This window comes from Phragmites australis, chromosome 5 (genome assembly GCF_958298935.1).
Source record: "Phragmites australis chromosome 5, lpPhrAust1.1, whole genome shotgun sequence".
In the NCBI taxonomy this organism is placed as follows: Eukaryota; Viridiplantae; Streptophyta; class Magnoliopsida; order Poales; family Poaceae; genus Phragmites; species Phragmites australis.
In genome coordinates, this window is record NC_084925.1 from 25,657,381 (window position 1) to 25,675,011 (window position 17,631).

General features: G+C 55.6%; 1 protein-coding gene across 1 annotated transcript; it reads right to left on the reverse strand.

Moving 5' to 3' along the window:
• Positions 1 to 15,222: 15,222 nt before the first annotated feature.
• Positions 15,223 to 17,209, reverse strand: LOC133919015 (uncharacterized). The gene has a single exon (XM_062363193.1). It carries the CDS (start codon positions 16,726 to 16,728, stop codon positions 15,391 to 15,393), a length of 1,338 nt encoding a protein of 445 aa, XP_062219177.1. The 5' UTR covers positions 16,729 to 17,209; the 3' UTR covers positions 15,223 to 15,390.
• Between the last annotated feature and the right edge of the window lie 422 nt (positions 17,210 to 17,631).

Sequence of the window (17,631 nt, forward strand, 5' to 3'; positions counted from 1 at the left end):
CGGCGGCACCCGAGGCCCGCGCAGCGGTTCAACCGAGCCCCCAGCGGAAGAGGCGGCGGGAGGAGTCCGGACCGACGGCGCCGGACCCGGACATCAGGCTACCAGCGGCCAAATGGCGGTATCGGTGAGTCTCCTTTCTTGCTTCTCCATGGGCATTTCTGGCCCGAACTAAGCTTCGGCATTTTTCATTTGTCTCCCGTAGGCCGGCCGCAGGCGCTACTGCGACGGAGAAAAAGCGGGCGCCGAGACCAGAGCCGAGCCCACTTGCCGTTGCGTCGGAGGCGGGCACCGGAACGGCGGAGGCGCCAATCGTCGTGGCGGCCAGCGGGAGAGAGACGGAGGCGGCGGCCGAGAGGAGGACAGAGCAAACGTCCGGATCCTTGGCGCCGACGGAACCTACCCCGGGCGCGGAGAGCCCGGGGCGGATGACGGTGGAGGTGGACGCTTTGCCGGGGCCGGCGGACAGGGCGGCCGATGCGGGGATGCGGCCGCCGTCCGAGTCTTCAGCGCCGGTGGAGCCTACCCCGGACAGGCAGAGCCCAGGGCGGATGGCAGCGCAGGGCCCTGCAGAGAGCTCGGCCCCCCTTGAGGCACTCTGCGGAGAAGCCTGGGCCCCACCAGTGCCCGGCCAGCCCGTCGACCCTTTCCTGGCCGCCATTGAAGGCGTCCAAGTAGCGGTCGGGCGGCTGGGCGCAGCGGTGAACGTCAAGGAGGGGGAGCTCGAGGCCGAGCGCGCCCGCCTGGCGTTGGAGAAGGCGCAGCTGGCGGGCGCCCAGGAGGAGGCCCGTGTGGCGGCCGCGCGGGAACAGAAGCTCCTAGAAGATATCCGCGCGGAAGCCGCGCGGGAACAAGAAATTTTGAAGACCGTGCGGGCAGAGGCCGCGCGGGAACGAGAAGACGCCGCCCGCCTGGCTGAGGCGTCGAAGCAGCAAGCTGCCGAGGCCCTTGCCAGGATGGGGCAGGCGCAGGAGAGGGAGATGGCAGTCGCAGCTCGGGAGCAGGCGGCGGAGGAGCGGCAAGCCGAGCTGACCCACCGGGAGGGCGCGACCGAGAAGACGCGCGCCGACCTCCAGCGCTGGGAAGATGACCTCCGGAAGATCAGAGAAGAGATCCACCGCTGGGAGGAGAACGTCTCCATCCGGGAGGTGGACAACGAACTATTAGCGTCGGAGCTCGATGTTCGGGAGGATGCGGTGACTCAGCAGGAGGACGTGCTGGCCCGGCGGGAGGGCGAGCTGAGTCACCGAGAAGGCGAACTGAGTCGCCGAGAGGGCGAGGCTGACGCGGCGGCGACGGCCATGGCGACCAGGGCGGAGCAAAACGTGAAGCATGAGGCGGAACTGGCCGCCTGCGAACGCGCTTTATCCGAGATGGTGGCCAAGACGAAGCAGGCTGCCGCCCCCGCAGCAGTTGGCGGTTCTTCCGGTCCGGTCGGGAACCAGGGACTCGAGGCGCAGCTGCGGGCCGCCAAGGAGAAGCTCGAGACCGCCTTTGTCTCGCGGGTCAACCTCGAGCATATGCTGGAAGACATACTCCGGCGGATGCGGCGGGCCGTAGAGAAGGGTGGTCTCGGACGGCTCGTTGAAGGCGAGAAGGGCGACGGCCCCGCACGACAAGTGTTGGGGCTGCAGCAGGTCTGCGAGCGCCTCGAGGCCCTGCATTGGGCAGTCCAGGAACTCACCGCCCGGGAGGGACGTGGCTTGGCACATGCAGTGGCCGAGCACGTTCTGGCCTGCTACCGAAGCAGGGACCCAAACTTCCCGCTGGAGCCGGCGCGGGAGGGAGTGGTCGAGGCTGAGGGAGAGGCCGCCCGGGTAGCGGTCCGGAGTACCGCCGCCGTGGTGGCGGCCGGCTTCAGGCTAGAGGTGCCGCCGCCGCCAGCCCCCGGGGACGACTCAGAGGATTCAGCCGACGCCTCTGCTGCCGACTAGATCTTTTGTAGTCTTTTTTCTTTTGTTGTCTTGATGAATGTAGATGTAGGAGTGAACCCTTAGAAAAAGCCTTGTATATATCCTGTGAATATTAATGGCAGTTTTTCCTTGGGCTCGCAACTCCAGTTTCTCTGAGTGTTTGATGTTTCTTCTGGTGTTTTACTTTGAAGTCCCGGGGAGTACTCAGTCGGGCCGTTCCCGACCTTCCCGTCCCCGAGGATGAAGTTGTCCTGATCGCTGCTGCTGGCGTAGTCGGCCTTCGAGCTCTCGCGAGTCCGCATTTGCCTAAGTTAAGAAACAAAGACACAGACTTCCTTGCCCGGGAGACAGATCGATCCCGCTCGGAACACGCCATACCTAGTGAACACTTTTTTACCTTGCGACCACTCAGTTAGTAGAAGGGAGACACGTGCGGGCGAGAATGTGACCAAGAGTCTTCGTGGTCCGGTGATGCCCGGGCTTAAAACGGGCCAGACCGAGTACTGACAGCTCGCCCCCGAGGCCTGAGCTCCGGACTACTCGAGCAGCTCGAGTGATAGGATTACCCAGGGGACCCGGGGACTCGGTAGTGCTCGGGGTCCTTAAAAGCGGGCCGAACACCACGACCACCACGAAGGGCTTCGGTCAGACATTACCGCACGCGCGGTACTCCTTTCTACAAACCGCTCTGTCGTTTTGGGAAAAAGTAGACACGCGGTAGGGTTTTTGCGTGCGAGGAGACCACCTCGCCGAACAGATTAAAGCGCGAGAGCCCCCGAGAGTGACTCGGGAACATAAATTTACTGAAAGCAGGCTTGCCTGAATGTAACCACTCACCGGACAGCTATCAGCCTTCCGGCCACCCGATCCACGAGGGGTGTGCTTCCGAGCTCAGGTGCCCGGGGACTTGATTCTTTCAACGGAGCGCCCGAGCGTCCAGAGGCATACGAGGCTCCTGGGGTCGGGTGATCTCGACCACCCATGCCTAAGTGGTAGGATCACCCGAGGACCCTTGGGGCCGACCAGAGACCGGGGCGGTGAAGCCCTCGCGGCCGAACTGCCCGTGATTGCCAGCCTGTGACTTAAGAGAGAATATAGAATTTCTTTGTCTGGTGCGCTCTGTTAATGCGGTACTTGCTATAGACTGCTCTCGTTTTCGACCCGAGACCTCTTGAATGCCCGAATCGGTGGACAAGAGCGGACAGAGGCATAACCCAGAGGTCCTATGGTCTGGTGGCGCCCGGGTATGACAAACCAGACCGACCACTGACAGCCCGCTCCGGGGGCCTGAGCTCCGGACTACTCGAGCAGCTCGAGCGATGGGATTACCCAGAGCACCCCGAAACTCGGCAGTGCCCGGGAGCCTGCCACGACACCGAACACCACAGCCTACCATGCTGGACGTAAGTCAGCGGCGACTGTTCGCATGCATACCGATTGGGATTCTTTTATCAGCGGGGAAAATGAGAGAGCGAACTTTTTCTCGCACAACCGAGCACCTCACCAGACAGATTAGACATACGGAATCCAGAAAGAAAAATATCTCGACGCAGCGATTGCTTATTGAAATACTGAATGTACAATATTTACAAGGTTGGGCGACAGCGACTTACCCAAGGGGCGGAGCCCTCGGACTGCTTTGGGCGGGGAGGAGCCCCCGGCCTTGCTGACCGGAGCCGCGAGCACGACCATCTATGGGTAAAAGCGCCGGAGATGCTCGATGTTCCACGGATTCGGGAGTGGCTGTCCTTCTTCCGTCGCCAACCTGAAAGAACCTCGAGAGATCGGGCCCGGACATGGCGCAGATGATAACGCCGTAGACTCTGCTGGTACCGAGCCGCCCGGACAGCGGCACGCCGCCGGCGCTCTTCTAGGTAGTCCACGTCGGCGCGTCTCCCCTACCTGGCGCGCCAGCTGTCGGAGGATGAACTCCTGTCGCAGGGATCCCGAGAGACCCCCTTTTTAGAGATTCGGCCGGGGGGATGATCCTGAGCGAGCTTGTTTGGGAAATAAGCGGGAAACGGAAATAAATGCGGTGGCTGGTGGGAGATGATCGTCCTAGTGCGAGAAAGATGGGTGCACCGGGGTTTAGACAGGTTTGGGCCGCACGGGGGCGTAACACCCTACTCCTGTGTGAGTGCTATATCTATCCTCGAAGGGAATTCTTCAAGGATGAATCTGGTTACAAGAGAGAGCAGCTTACAAAGAGCTTGAGGCTCTCGTGTTCTAGCTTGGCTTGAATTGGTTCGAGCGTCTGCGTCCTCTTTCTTTTTCCACCACCTCTTACGTGTTCTCCATCCTTTCCTTTTATAGGCGTGCCGACCTCGACATATCCTGAATGGGAAAGAGGGGGTGCGAGTGCCAAGGTGCCACGGAGAAAGGCGTCATCATTCCGTTTTGGCGAAGTGACAGGGGCGGTGGAAAAATGCGGCGCGCATCCGACCACCCGCCACTGTGGATGCCCCCGAGCGCCATTAAGGGGGCCCACCGGGCAGCCTAAGAGGTGCCTGGTGCGCCCACCCTGTCTTGTTCTTCTGCCAGGGCAGGGTGGCAGGCGGAGCGCTTCAATTCTGGCAACGTTATCCCGAGGCACCCGGATGAAACGGGACGGGACCCGTGCATTTAATGGACCCACGCCCCCCTGCCAGGGCATGGCACGGTCTGACACTGGGGCGTGAGCAGCTGAGAATGTCAGGATGTCAGGATGTCAGGCCGCGCGTGCCTATTAAATGCGGCATTGGGCCTTTGACTGGCTGACACCCCGACGATGGGACCCTTCGGGTCGTCGAATGATCTTGCGCGAACCTTCGGGGAACCGAGTCCTCGGGGGCCACCACACGCAGCCCCAAGCACTCTCTCCCGAGCACTTCGGTGGGACCTTCGGGGAACCGAGTCTTCAGGGGCTGCCACGTGCAGCCCCGAGCACTCTCTCCCGAGCACTTCGGTGAGACCTTCGGGGAACCGAGTCCTCGGGGGCTGCCACGTGCAGCCCCGAGCACTCTCTCCCGAGCACTTCGGTGGGACCTTCGGGGAACCGAGTCCTTGGGGGCTGCCACGTGCAGCCCCGAGCACTCTCTCCCGAGCACTTCGGCGCGACCTTCGGGGAACTGGGTCCTCGGGGGCTGCCACGTGCAGCCCCGAGCACTCTCTCCCGAGCACTTCGGTGCGACCTTCGGGGAACCGGGTCCTCGGGGGCTGCCACGTGCAGCCCCGAGCACTTTCTCCCGAGCACTTCCTTCCCGGTATTTGGACTCTGCGGATCATCGGGGAACTGGGGTGCTCGGGAACCTAGAGGCTACGGCCCCGAGCACCTTCCCCCGGGACTTAGTTTCTTCTTATCCTGCAGGGTGGACCTCGCGGGATGGTGATATGTGGCGGATGGCCGGCCCGGTCTTCGGGATTCAGGGACCCCTGGTTCCTAATATACCGACACTTGCGCATAATCAAGTTGTCGGATCACTTCCTATGCCATCAACAGCTTCATCTTAGCATTCGAAATGATAGTTTTACTCCAGGTTCTGAGTCAATTCACCGCTATCGCTAGACGGTGGTAGAGAATGTGGCAAGGTTCTTGATGTAAAGAAGGCTCATCCCAAGCGCGCTTTACCACATCAAGGAATCTCGAGATTTTAACCCAGAAATTTTCAAATCTGAAGTCTCGAGGTCATCTTGGCCTGCTTTGGTTAGCTAGAAGGAGAGTGCAGTGGTCAGAGAGCGACGTGGACAGGGCATGCAGGACATGGTGTTCGGACCCCTATCCCAGGCTTCATTCTAGAAGACACGATCGAGCCTAGCCAAAGTAGGATTTTGACGTTCAATACTCCAAGTGAATTTCCTGTTTTGGAGGTGAATTTCATTTAGCTCACAGTCATCAAGAGTGTCCCTGAAAAGGCGCATGAGATGGCAATTGAGGATTGTATTGTTCTTATCTCTTGCACGGTAGATTAGGTTGAAATCGCCTAAGAGCAAACATTTCGTGACCAGTGCTTGCTTTTTCAAAGTGATCTCCTGCAGGAAGGCGGCCTTGTGGTTATATCGTGTTGGCCCATACATGGTTGTGAGACGGAAGGAGGTGTCGCACTCCTTGATGGTCACTGTGGCTAATATGGAATATGCATTATATTTGATATCTTGTAGCGCTAGGACATTTTCATTCCAGAGAAGAAGAATTCCTCCTCTCGTGAGCACAGTGTGCTTGGCAACGTAACCTGTGAGACGTTACGCACCCATATAGCTCACGGTGGCAGCGTCAATGTTTTGTAGCTTGGATTCCTAGAGGCAGGTAGGTGGCATGTAGTAGACGAGAGGGTTTCATGGATTACGGAGCGACGTGCGACTGAGTTCAACCCCCTTATGTTCCAGCAAACGATGTCGATATTAGGCCCTATCATGTTTGAAATAAGATGTGCATAACGTGATCATGAACACACACATCGGAATGCCCAAAGAGGTTGAGCAGTGAAGAGGTTCATGGAGAGTCATGGAACACCTGGTGGAGGCAATCAGGGACACATAACAGTGGGGCACATAAGCATTCACACGGTTACAGGGTGTACAAAAGTATGAGCAGCTCACAAACTGCATGGAGAGGAAGCATTGAAGTTCAAACAACATGACAGGAATAAAGGTGAGGTGCGTCGGCCCCGGAACGATGTGCTGACAGGCGGTCTTCATTTTGTATCTTGATTCACCGCTTCCTGGAGGTCGGAGATACCTTCTCCCAGGATCTGTATCAGCGCAGAGTTATTGTGCTCAACGTCCTCATCGTCAAGGTCGAAGATCACCGTGAGTGCTGCTATGATTTTTGGCGGCAGTGGCCCCTGGAAGAGGGAGACAAAATCTTGAAGTACCTCTTTCATCGGCGTCAGGTCTGAGGTGGCAAGGCCTAGCTTCTTGCAAAGGTTGAGTTGGGCGTGCATAATGGCCACATGGAGGTCCTTCCTGCAAGGCACACGCTCCGACACACTGAGGTGATGTTGCAACTTTTGTGACTGTTCGGCAGGGGCTTTGCAACCTGGCTGGTGTTCTAGTTCAGAGGCTTGGTGAACAGGTAGCTTTCAAGGTGCAGTGGAGTCTTGGCCGGTGACAGCGGCATTGGCATGACAGAGGCCAGCAGGGTCTCGATAGGCTGCAACGGCAAAGGTCTGACAGAGTGAAGGCCGAGGCTCATTCTCAAGCTAGAGAAGGCCTGTTTGACTGGGACCAAGGCTTTGACGGGGTATGGTGCCGGTTCCTCACGAGTGCAGATCACGCTCTGCATAGGTTGAAGGCCCAGCAGTGCAGAGTTCACCGTCAGCGCCAGAACAAGGGCGGGACGTGCATCGTTCGGCAACGTGCAAAGGATTGAGAGGGCCAGTGTGGATATGTCCTGCACCGAGGGTGGGATGCCCGCACTGGGAAGCGGAAACCTCACCATTGTCAGTGCGAAGGCATGACTAGCCGTCTTGATCATCGTCGGAGCGGAATGATACGCTGACATCGGCAACGTGATGCACGAGGAAGGCGCTGCACTGGCAGCCATGGACCAGGATCCCCCCCCCCATAAGACCCTACATCACAAGGGCCATGGAGAATGGAGGTTTGATGGCGTTCTCTTTGACAGGCTCCTGCGCCACATCGACCAGCGGCCGCACAGGTTCTCCAGGCTGTGCTTGGGCACACAAACCATCCGTAGGGGCCTTATAGACAGCTTCGGTTCCACGGTCAATGCCACGTTGGCCAGCACGACTTGGAGAGGCGTGAGGACCTCCAGGGCGCGTGAAGGCGGAGGAGTGGCCAACACTTGGTTGGCCTGAGATGATGTTGATAGCAATGGTCTGTCGGGCTCTTCCATGGGGCATAGGTGCAATGTGAAACCCGACGCCGTGTCAACCCTCCTCCATGCAGGGGCTACGGAGTCGGTGTTGGCAATGAGAATATTGTTGAGCGCGGCCTCAACCTCAGCGATGGTAGGTGACACAGCTGGGCACGAGGCAAGGGGCTTGCCGAGGCACAAGGGCTTGCAGACGTTGGTTGTAGCTCCATACCCAGCATTCGACACAGATAGCACTGGGGAGCCGTCAATGCGCAGGCGGTCAACGAGGGTGCAGGCCTTGACTATGTAGTCTTCGGCTTGGCTAAACCACTTGGCGCTTGCCTGCTACCACTTCTCCATAGAGGCTTGCAACGGGGAGATGAAATCGATCACCTGGCCATGCACCTGTGCACTCAGCAAGTTGGCGCACCTCACTGCGCAAAATGGCTGCCTGGTGCGCGAAGGTGCTCTGGAGCTTGCGAGTCCCCTTGTCATACAACTCTTCCATCATCGAAAGAGGAGGCCTAAATCCGAGGAAGCCAACCGAGAGAGGTTGTGAGAGATCATGGTGATCCGCAGCAGGCGTCGGTGGTCAAGAGGTCATCGATGCATCCGCGGTTCGGTGGCAACGCCCAATGTGAGACGGTCCATGGTCGCATCTGCGTGGGAAGGGCGTCCGGTCCCTGTGGAACTCGTGACCACTCCTGGCCGAGGAGTGAGCATGCGCGTGTGCGCGCTCACCACTGCCCCGACGGCCATGTCCATCTTCCTCGTCATCTTCATCGTGGCGGTGTCGAGGCAGGCCACCGTGGGGGTGGTCATGACTGTCATGTTGGCAGCTACTTCTTCGTGGGCATCTATCGTCGCGACCATTGTCGATGTCATCGTACTGGTGTGGAGGAAGCGGGTGGCGACCCGACACCATTGAAGGGGCATCGGTCGGAGCCCCATTAATGATGTCATAACACCAATCCAAGTGGTGCCTGGTCGGGGTGAGCGCCAAAGCCGGAGGGCCGACGAAGCTAAAGGTGTGGCTGAAGGGGGTGCTCTTGGTCGACCGACAATCTTCTATGATATCCAAGTGGACGATGACCCAGTATTTGATATTGTGTTGCCAATGCTCCAGCGGTGCTGTAGAGGTGAACACCGTTCGGGCGGTGTTGCATGGTCGGTGGGTGAAGAGGAGCTAGACTTTCTCAGGTTGGAGGTCCAAGCCCACAAATCGATCGTTTGTGTGTCCGTTGGATCAATCAAGGTGGTCTTGATGCATTGAAGGGCACACAAATAGGAGACAATGCACACCACAATGTCTGTGGACCAGGCATGAATTGGCACTCCATCAAGCCGCAAGCGCACTCTGAAGAAAAGCTCAGCATCGAGGGCCAAGCTCAGACTCCGTCATGGCCAAAGGCACAGCTCGATCCCATGGCGCTTGATCCGCCCTTTGGTTGTAGGCCGCCACGCAGTTGGCATGATGCATGAACTTGATCATGTATGGCTCGGGTTGGTGCTGCGTCACAGTGACCTCGTCGCACCGGAGCTGCTGGTCAGCAAGGATAGAATCTTCGATGTTCCTAACAGTGATGCCTGTTGGAACGCTGATGGCCCAAGGAACCAGCATGGTGCCTTCCCATTCCCGGAGCTCGCGGTCGAGGTTGAAGGACATAGGGATGAGGCATGAATCCTCGTTAGGCCTAGTGTTTGGATCTCTGATGGCCATCATCTTTGGCGCGCCGAGCGAGGTCGAGACTGCAGGGGTGGTGAGGCTTCGGAGGAGGCGAAGCTTGCAGCCGTGTTGCTTGTGGCCGAACTTGTGGCACCTCAGGCACCTGATCAGGTCACGGCACGAGGAAGCATAGTGGTCTCTCGCCAAACAATGGAAGCAGCGGTCCTCCATGGCCTTTTGAAAGGTGGCTGAGGAGGGGTAGTGACAGGCGTTTGGTGGCGAGATTGAAAGTATGGTTGAATGCCATCTTGTCCCCTTGAGAAGAGGTGTCGCTGGTGAGGTGACGGAGGCCTGCGTTGTCGGTCGCATCCTGTATGAACCGGCGTCCAACCCAACTCCTTATCTAGACTCGGCATGGGCGTAGTCCAGACGTGCGGAGGAGGCTTACAGAGGCAGAGGCAGTGGTAGCCCTGGCGGAGAAGTAAAAGCCATTCCCTTGCATCTGCGTAGGAGCGAGCGCTACTACAAAATTATTTTTAGAGGCGGGTAGTAACTCATTTTAACAAGCGTTTAGCGCACCCGCCTGTGATCGAAGGCCTGTAGAAATGAACGATTTTCATAGGAGCAAAAGAGACCGTCTGTAGAAATCTATTACCATATGTGGTTCACAGGTTTTCACAAACGGTTCCTTAAGCGGACCGCCTGTAGAAAATTTATTTCTATAGGCGGTTCCTTAAGCGAACAGCCTGTGATAATCGGTCCCCGAATCGATATTTTTTGACCCAGAAAAAGCAAAAAAAAATTTGGACCGATCAGGCACCCATCGCGGTCGCCACGTCACAAGTCACAAGTCACACATTTTTTCGCACGAAATATGCACGCTACGTGATTTTTGGCACTCGAACTCGAAATCTCTCAGCTCGCCCAAACCTTCCTCATCATCCCACCACAGAACTACTACTGGCCATATTAGCATATGTAATTTTTTTATATCTACTATCCGAAACTTTAAATGATTATTTGGGCGTCTAAATGATTTCAAATGAAAAACTTTTCAACTACAAAGTTGTAGATCTCATCGAGGGCTACAATTTTCATATAAAGTTTATCCTCATCCGACTTTGTATGAGAAAGTTATGAATTTTTTAAGATAAATTATCACCAATTTTCACAAACGATTCATATAAGGAACTGCATGTAGAAATGAGTGACAAATTATTTTTAAAAATTCATAAATTTTTCATACAAAGTTGGATGAGAACAAACTCTATAAGAAAATTATAGCTCTCGACGAGATCTACAACTCTTTTGTTGACAATGTTTTCATTTGAAGTCATTTAGATGTATAAATAATCGTTTGAAACTTAAAATGATTATTTGGACCTCTAAATGACTTCAAATAAAAACAAATGTCAACTACAAGATTGTAGATCTCGTCAAAGGCTACAATTTTCATATAGAGTTTTTCCTCATCCGACTTGATATGAAAACGTTATGAATTTTTTAATAGATGGTCATTTCTAGAGGCGGTTCACATAAGGAACCACCTGTGAAAATTTATTTTTCACATGCGGTCCGTAACCGCAGGAGGCCCAACTGTTCAGACAGTTTTTCAAATGAACCGTTTGTGAAAAAGTACCTTAGGTGTCTCGAAAAATAGTTTTTGTAGTAATGGAGGGGGATCTGCTTCAGAAGGTATCTCCAGAACAAACTCGACAGAGGCAGCTCGAGGGGCACTAGATCTAGGCGATTGCGGCAGCGGAGAATCAGTGAAGAAGATCCCGGTTGGAAGAGGTAGTGCGGGCGGATCTGATGGTTGGAGGATGTTTGCGAGCTTCTAGGGTGGATCTCCGGCCTGGAATGGTGGCGGAGGCAGGGTTCTAAGGTGGATTTGGGGAGCAGCGACGGTGGCAGCAGGGGGATAGAAGGGAGGTTAGCCGGTGGACGACTGAGCGAGAAGGGAGAGACTCAGGCGGGCGACGAAGGAGTCTCGGTAGGTCCGATGGTGGTGGTCCCAGAGACGGTGGTGGTGGTGGTGATGGGCAGAGGGGGCGTGGTTGAGGAAGGGCGGCGGCTACTGTGAATCGCCATAGCGACGAGGCATAGCCATCTAACAAGCTAATACGGTGAATTGTAATCCACTTCGTACCTTCTTATGCAACAAATTGAAGTATTCATCTTTTCTCTGAGGGTTTGCTGATAGAAACAGATTAGGGATGTAGAAAAGTTTGGTCCTATGCTTGCTGTTCATGCTTTTGGACAAGAGGGGAGCATGGACGAGGGTGACTGTACCATGATTTTACTGCTGCTGAGTGCTGAGATGCTGACACACCGAAGGCATCAATGATATCAGGCACACATGTAAAAAACACAACCTGCAAAGGCAAGGTTACGACAACAGCCGCATATAGCCGCATCATCTTGATCCGCTACTATATATTGTAATACTAGAACAGTATTATAGGTGGGGACCATTCCTTGGTCAATACACACGTAAATAAAATGGTCGCTGCATGTGAGACTGCATCAGAGCTCACTGACCGGAGCATCCTGAACTATTTGTTTTGTTACTGGTAAGACCCGGTGAGGTGAAGATGAAAACGAAAAGAAGGTCCACGGTACGATGGGCACTCGTGCCATCCATGTTCTCCTGTGATGATGCCTATGATAACGTTGCTCTGTTTGATTCACTGATCTGTCTCTCCCTATTGATTTACAGTTAGCTTGATTTGGTCGTCTCTCAACCTCTCAGCAGCGGAGGCATTCCCTGGCTCTCAGTATTATGTAGAGCCTGTGGGGTTGACGTACGACGATGGATGCTTGCTTTGCATATGTGACAAACGGTACACTGGGTGCTCAGCCATCTCTCTCGATCTACCTCACTCGAGGATAAAACAAGCACCTGCTTTTGTCCTGTACTACCCACCTTCTAAATTCTATCGCAGGTTTCCATCAGATGGTGGAGAAATCGCCGTGAGCTGACAAGATCGCACACATGTTACGGCTCCTATCATGCTAGGGTAACTGAAAACAAATTTTACGGGATCTTTTACCAAAAGATTCTTATGAGATTTTAATCTTATATTTTTTTCTGATTTAACAATTAGTACGTGCAATTGAGAGAACGTAAAATAACATATAATATGTACAAGAAATAACCTTAAATTTTCTTCTACGACAAAAAGACATGGACAGAGGTAAGTGGTGTGTCAATTGATGTGCGACCAGCTGCCTTCCCTATGACCAACAGCGAGACATGCTGCGTGCGTGCAGGTGCAGCGTATTCTAAACAATGCGGACGGGGTGGCCGGCCATCGCCAACCACCGGCCGTGGCTGAGAGAGGAGGAAGACAAGAGCGTGGGAATGGAGCGAACGCGCGCAGGCAAATCATTGGTCCGATCCCTTCAGAAGCAACTCGATGATTGATACTGGAAGAGTCGACTACTTACATTACTACTAGTGCTAGTCATTGCAAGCATGGCCACGCTGGAGATCCGATCGTATTTGCATGTGCAAGCTGTGGTGCCGAGAGACGCATGGCGTCGATGGTTTGGCAGCCTGGTCCTGAAGCTGGTCAGTGAGTCAAAGCTGTAGGTTCGCAGCCTGTGCTAGTGCCTAGCGCTACGTGACAAGCGTAATCCCATCTCGGTCCTGTTACGTAAAGCACGGCCGGAACTTGTTGGAAGTATACTCTCAAAGCATGGCTCTCGTTTCCAATCGCCTGAAAAACAACACCGCATTGTACTGACGGGAATCTTATCAGGATTCGGCCGGGCGTCGGCTCGCCGTGCGCTGGCTATGGTGTCAGGATATCGCTAGATCAGCTGCTCCTAAGGCTTTTTGCCTGGCCATGGTCGTTGTTTCCACCTGGGACCAAATCATGCTTGTTTGGACCTGGCTCGGCGATGACTGACGGATGGCGAGCTGCAGCTTCAATCGGTCTATGCAGCACTCATGCACCGAGGAGCCACCTACTGGAGCTGTGATTTCTTGCAACAATTCATGGCGCCCTGGAAAACCATAACTGTCTTGTCTGTGTCGCGTAGCTGCATACGTGAGTGACTCTCGGGTCCTATCCTGCCTCTGCCCCGAGCCCTTACACCCGTACAACTGCTGCGTCGCGTTTGCGCCCAAGTGTTGGCTTTTCAGCATGCTCTAATGCTGCGTTTGCATCCGCTCTCTCAGTCTCAGGTGGCTCAGGGAAGTTCACGGCTGGCTCGGCTGCCTGTGGCAAGTTGGACGCACGGCTGGCTCGGATCGGAGCAGGCCATACACAGTACACAACAGGGACGGCTCGGCCACCATTGTCGCCACCGCCACAACCCCATGATTGATTGGTCGTCGCCCGTCGACGGTATCACTTTCACAGCCTCACAGGAACGAACGAGAGAGAGAGGGCAGCTCCAAGTACTACGGCAGTCAGCTCGTACGCTGATCCTTCAATGCCTCATCATACCATCAGGTGAGCGATTGATTAATAAGTCCACTAATCCATCATACGTGATGCGTCGCGATCGAATAATCACGAAGCGTACAAACGTGGAATTCGAGGGGGGAGACAGAAGGACGCCGAGACAAGATCCGCGAAATGAGTGTGCATTATAAAGAGGAGCTGCTGCTGGGGAATGGGGATCGGGCCCCCCGCGCCTTTTCTCCAGAGTGACAAGTCATAGTCATGAGCGCATCAGGCCATGACCAATTGACCATGCATGAGGTGAGAACATTTCAACCATATTCCTTTTAATTCATTCTTTTCCTAATCTCTTCTTCCTTCTTATTTCTTTTATTTTCATCATATCTCTAATAATTTTCGATTCAAAAAAAAAGAATCCCAAAATAAGAATAAAGGTCAAAACCACTTTATGATAAAAACCGCGAAAGAAAATCTTTAAAACGCTAAATGAAATGAAAATGCCTCATAAAAGAAACGAAAGCGTAAAAGAATTCGGCTGGAGATGCGTGAGGATCCCATCAGACCATTGCAAAACCAAACTGATCCTGTTGCAGCTGCACGATAAAGCTGCGTCTCGGAGCATCTCTCGGAACAGTGTCACTGTGGCGCGGGCGCCCCTGTCGTGTTGCTGCAGGGGAGCACACACTCCACTCCACTGGGCGGCAGTGCCCAGCTGCCATGGTCTCACACAGGTGTAGTGCATGTATAGTGTCGCTGGCCTTGCATGATTGGACCGAGCCTTAACCATCATCCATAGCTTTCACTTTCAGCCCCTCTCGCTCCTCGCAAAAGGTTTTAACGTTTCCATATCCTCGGAGTACCTTCTGTTAGTGAGTGGCGACCTTTCACCGGAGAGAGGGAGAGAGAGAGATGCCCATGTTACGGAGTAGTGGTCACGGGCTGCGCCGCTTCGCAACCTGCAGCCATGTTTGATGGTCAAACTGCGGTTGTACTTACAGGTTGGGATGTGGCTGGCCTGGCCACCTACTGAACTGATGACAAAATGGTCACACTGCCATGGGCTATGGCCTATGGCCTGGCAGTAACAATTCTTGTCTTGTCGTTCTACGCTTCTTCTCCATCCCCCAACTACCCAAAAGCACCGTTCCTTATGGTGAACATTACTGTGTTTCTGATCGAAGTAATGGTGAATTTCTACCCAGCACCCACCCATGGATAAAGATTGTTGGATGCATCAAATGAGTTGAGATGTTGGGTAAAAATACCAGTACAACTCTCAACTAGAACGTGACGGTTGTGTATTCAGCAGTTGATGGGGGTTTCAGTGATGAAACGGATGGTGATTTGGCGAACAAATTGAACAGACGAACAAATTCAGGTGTACCCTTGTTAGTTTAAGTAGAACCCACATCGGACGTCAGGACTAGCAGCAAGATCGACCCAAAATCCACAGCACATTTTCAACTTTGAGTAGTTTGTTCTTGAAATTACACACAAGACAGAGGAAATGCAGCGAGTGAGGATGAGATGTATATGCGGCGATTCAACAAGAGGGGAGGGGAGGGCCTGGGAGAGATAATTAACCGGTTGTGCAGCTTCAAATTTTCAATTCGCCACGGCCGCGGCAGTTGCCTCCGAAGATGATGGCGTCGGGGAAGATATGGACAATGACGACGTCGACGTGTTGCCGTTGCCGTTGCCGTGGACAGTCACGTGGCTGGGCGGCACCACCGTGATGGTCTTCGTGGAGGTGGAGCTCGTCGTCGGCCGCAGCGCCCTCATGGGGCTTGCCAACGCCCAAGCCCAGCTCCGGTGGCTGCGACCGCCAGACCTCCTCGTGCCGCTGCCGACGCCGCCGCTGGCCGCGGAGAGCCAGTAGGTAGACGACGCGGGGCCCAGGCTTCCAAAGAACCCCGCGCACTTGATCCGGTGCTGGTGCTCGTACACGTCGTCGTCGTCGCCATCCTCATCGTCGGCGGCGCCGCCGAGGTGGCCGAGGGCGCCGCGCATCTTGTGCGGCTTGGACTCGCGGTGGGACTCGACGCGCCGGAGCGTGCAGTCGCCGAAGCCGTTGGAGAGGCGCTCCAGGAAGTCGCCGGAGAAGCTGCGGCTGCCGCACCCGACGGAACGCGACCGCGCCACCTTCCGTCCGAAGGAAGAGGAGGACGACACCTGGCTCGGGCTCTCCGGCTCGCCGATGGCCTCCAGCGTCCGCCCCAACGTCGACGACGTCCCGGCGCGCAGCTGCTGATCATGTGCGCCAACGCCGGCCGCGGCGCCACCCCTGGACGCCCACGCCGCCGACGCCACAGACACCGACTTCCTCCTCGCGGCGGCGCCGCCCCCGTTGGTGTACGGCGTGGAGGCGGTGGTCTGATGCGCGTAGGCGAATGAGGACGAGGAGAGGTAGAGGAACGACCAGAAGCTCTTCTTGCGCGGGCTCTCGGCCGTCACCGACGACGCCGACGAGTAGGGGAACTGCTCCTCGGGCCGCGGCGCCACCGACTTGCTCCTCTTCAGCACGCCTCCCTCGGACAGCGCCGCGGAGGCAGAGGAAGACGACGACGACGACGACGAGGGGGTCTTCTTCCGGTGGAAAGGGATGAACTTTCGCGAGGCGCCGGAGGGATGGAGCGGCGGCGGCGGCTCGGCCGCGCGGCGGAAGGACGGTGGCGACGACGGGGAGCCGGAGGGCGGCGGGTGGCCGCCGAGCGGGAAGAAAGGGCTGGACTTGGAGGAGGACACCAGCCTCCCCAGCTTCTCCTGCAGGCAGAACGCGCATATCCCCCCGCCGGCGACCAACGCCGCGGCCGTGCCGGGCCGGTAGGGGTGCTCGCTGCAGTACTGGATGCCGTCCAGTCCCGCCGCCGCCGCCGCCTGTCCGTCGTCCTGGTCCCCCGTGCCCGCCGCCGCCGCCGCCGCGTCCGCTGCCTTCTCCCCCATCCTCTTTCCTCCTTTCTTGGCTGGGCACGCTCGTATGCACCCGAAGGAGGATCTAGCGTAGCCTTCAGCTACACCGCGGCCATGCGGAGCACAGAGAAAGTGGCTAGCTAGATGAGATTAACCGGTGGATTTTTCTGGTGCTGCTGGATGCTGGATGTGCCTGGTTTGCCTCCACCACTGGGCCGCGTCCTCCTCTTTCGTTGTGCAGATGAGTTAAGCTAGCCTAGGCTGAGGCGCTGAGCAGAGAGAGAGAGAGAGAGCTGTACAAGACGCGCACTGCAGCTGCAGCCTGCAGAGCAGAGGAGAGAGATACTGATGAGAGGCGGCGGTGGTGGTGTTGGTTTGGCTTGTGTTTGTCTGTGTCTGCGCCTTGGAGGAGTATTTTAGCGCGCGGGAGCTGCTGCGACTTTTTCGAGCGCCAGTTCGCGGCTGGGCTTGTTTAATGCGGCCGGGAATACGAGGGCAGGCCCGGGGTGGCAGCCGGTGCGTGCCCGAGCGGGAAGCCACGTGGGGGGCGCCTCCTTTTGATGCGGCACAGCACCCATCCCGGTACGTGCGGTGCGGTGTGGATTTTTTGCCCTTTTCGAAAATATTTTTTTCAAACATATTTTCGAGAAAGATGTTTAGAAATAGATTTTTTTACAGCGTCATATGTAGCGGCGCTGTAGATTTATTTCATAGTGTTATTAACTTGGTGTCGTGCTCTGTTATATCGGATGCGAGTTGAAAGTGTCTGGATAACGCGATCTAGTATGATATTAAAGGTCTTGTATCGTATTAAAGGAATAACGTCGTGTTACGGGAATACATAACTGGATCCGCTTATTTACCTCTATCCTCCCCCTTACTTTCCCCATCCAGCACTAAACCTCTCTTCTACGCTGTCCGTCCCTCTCTCCTATC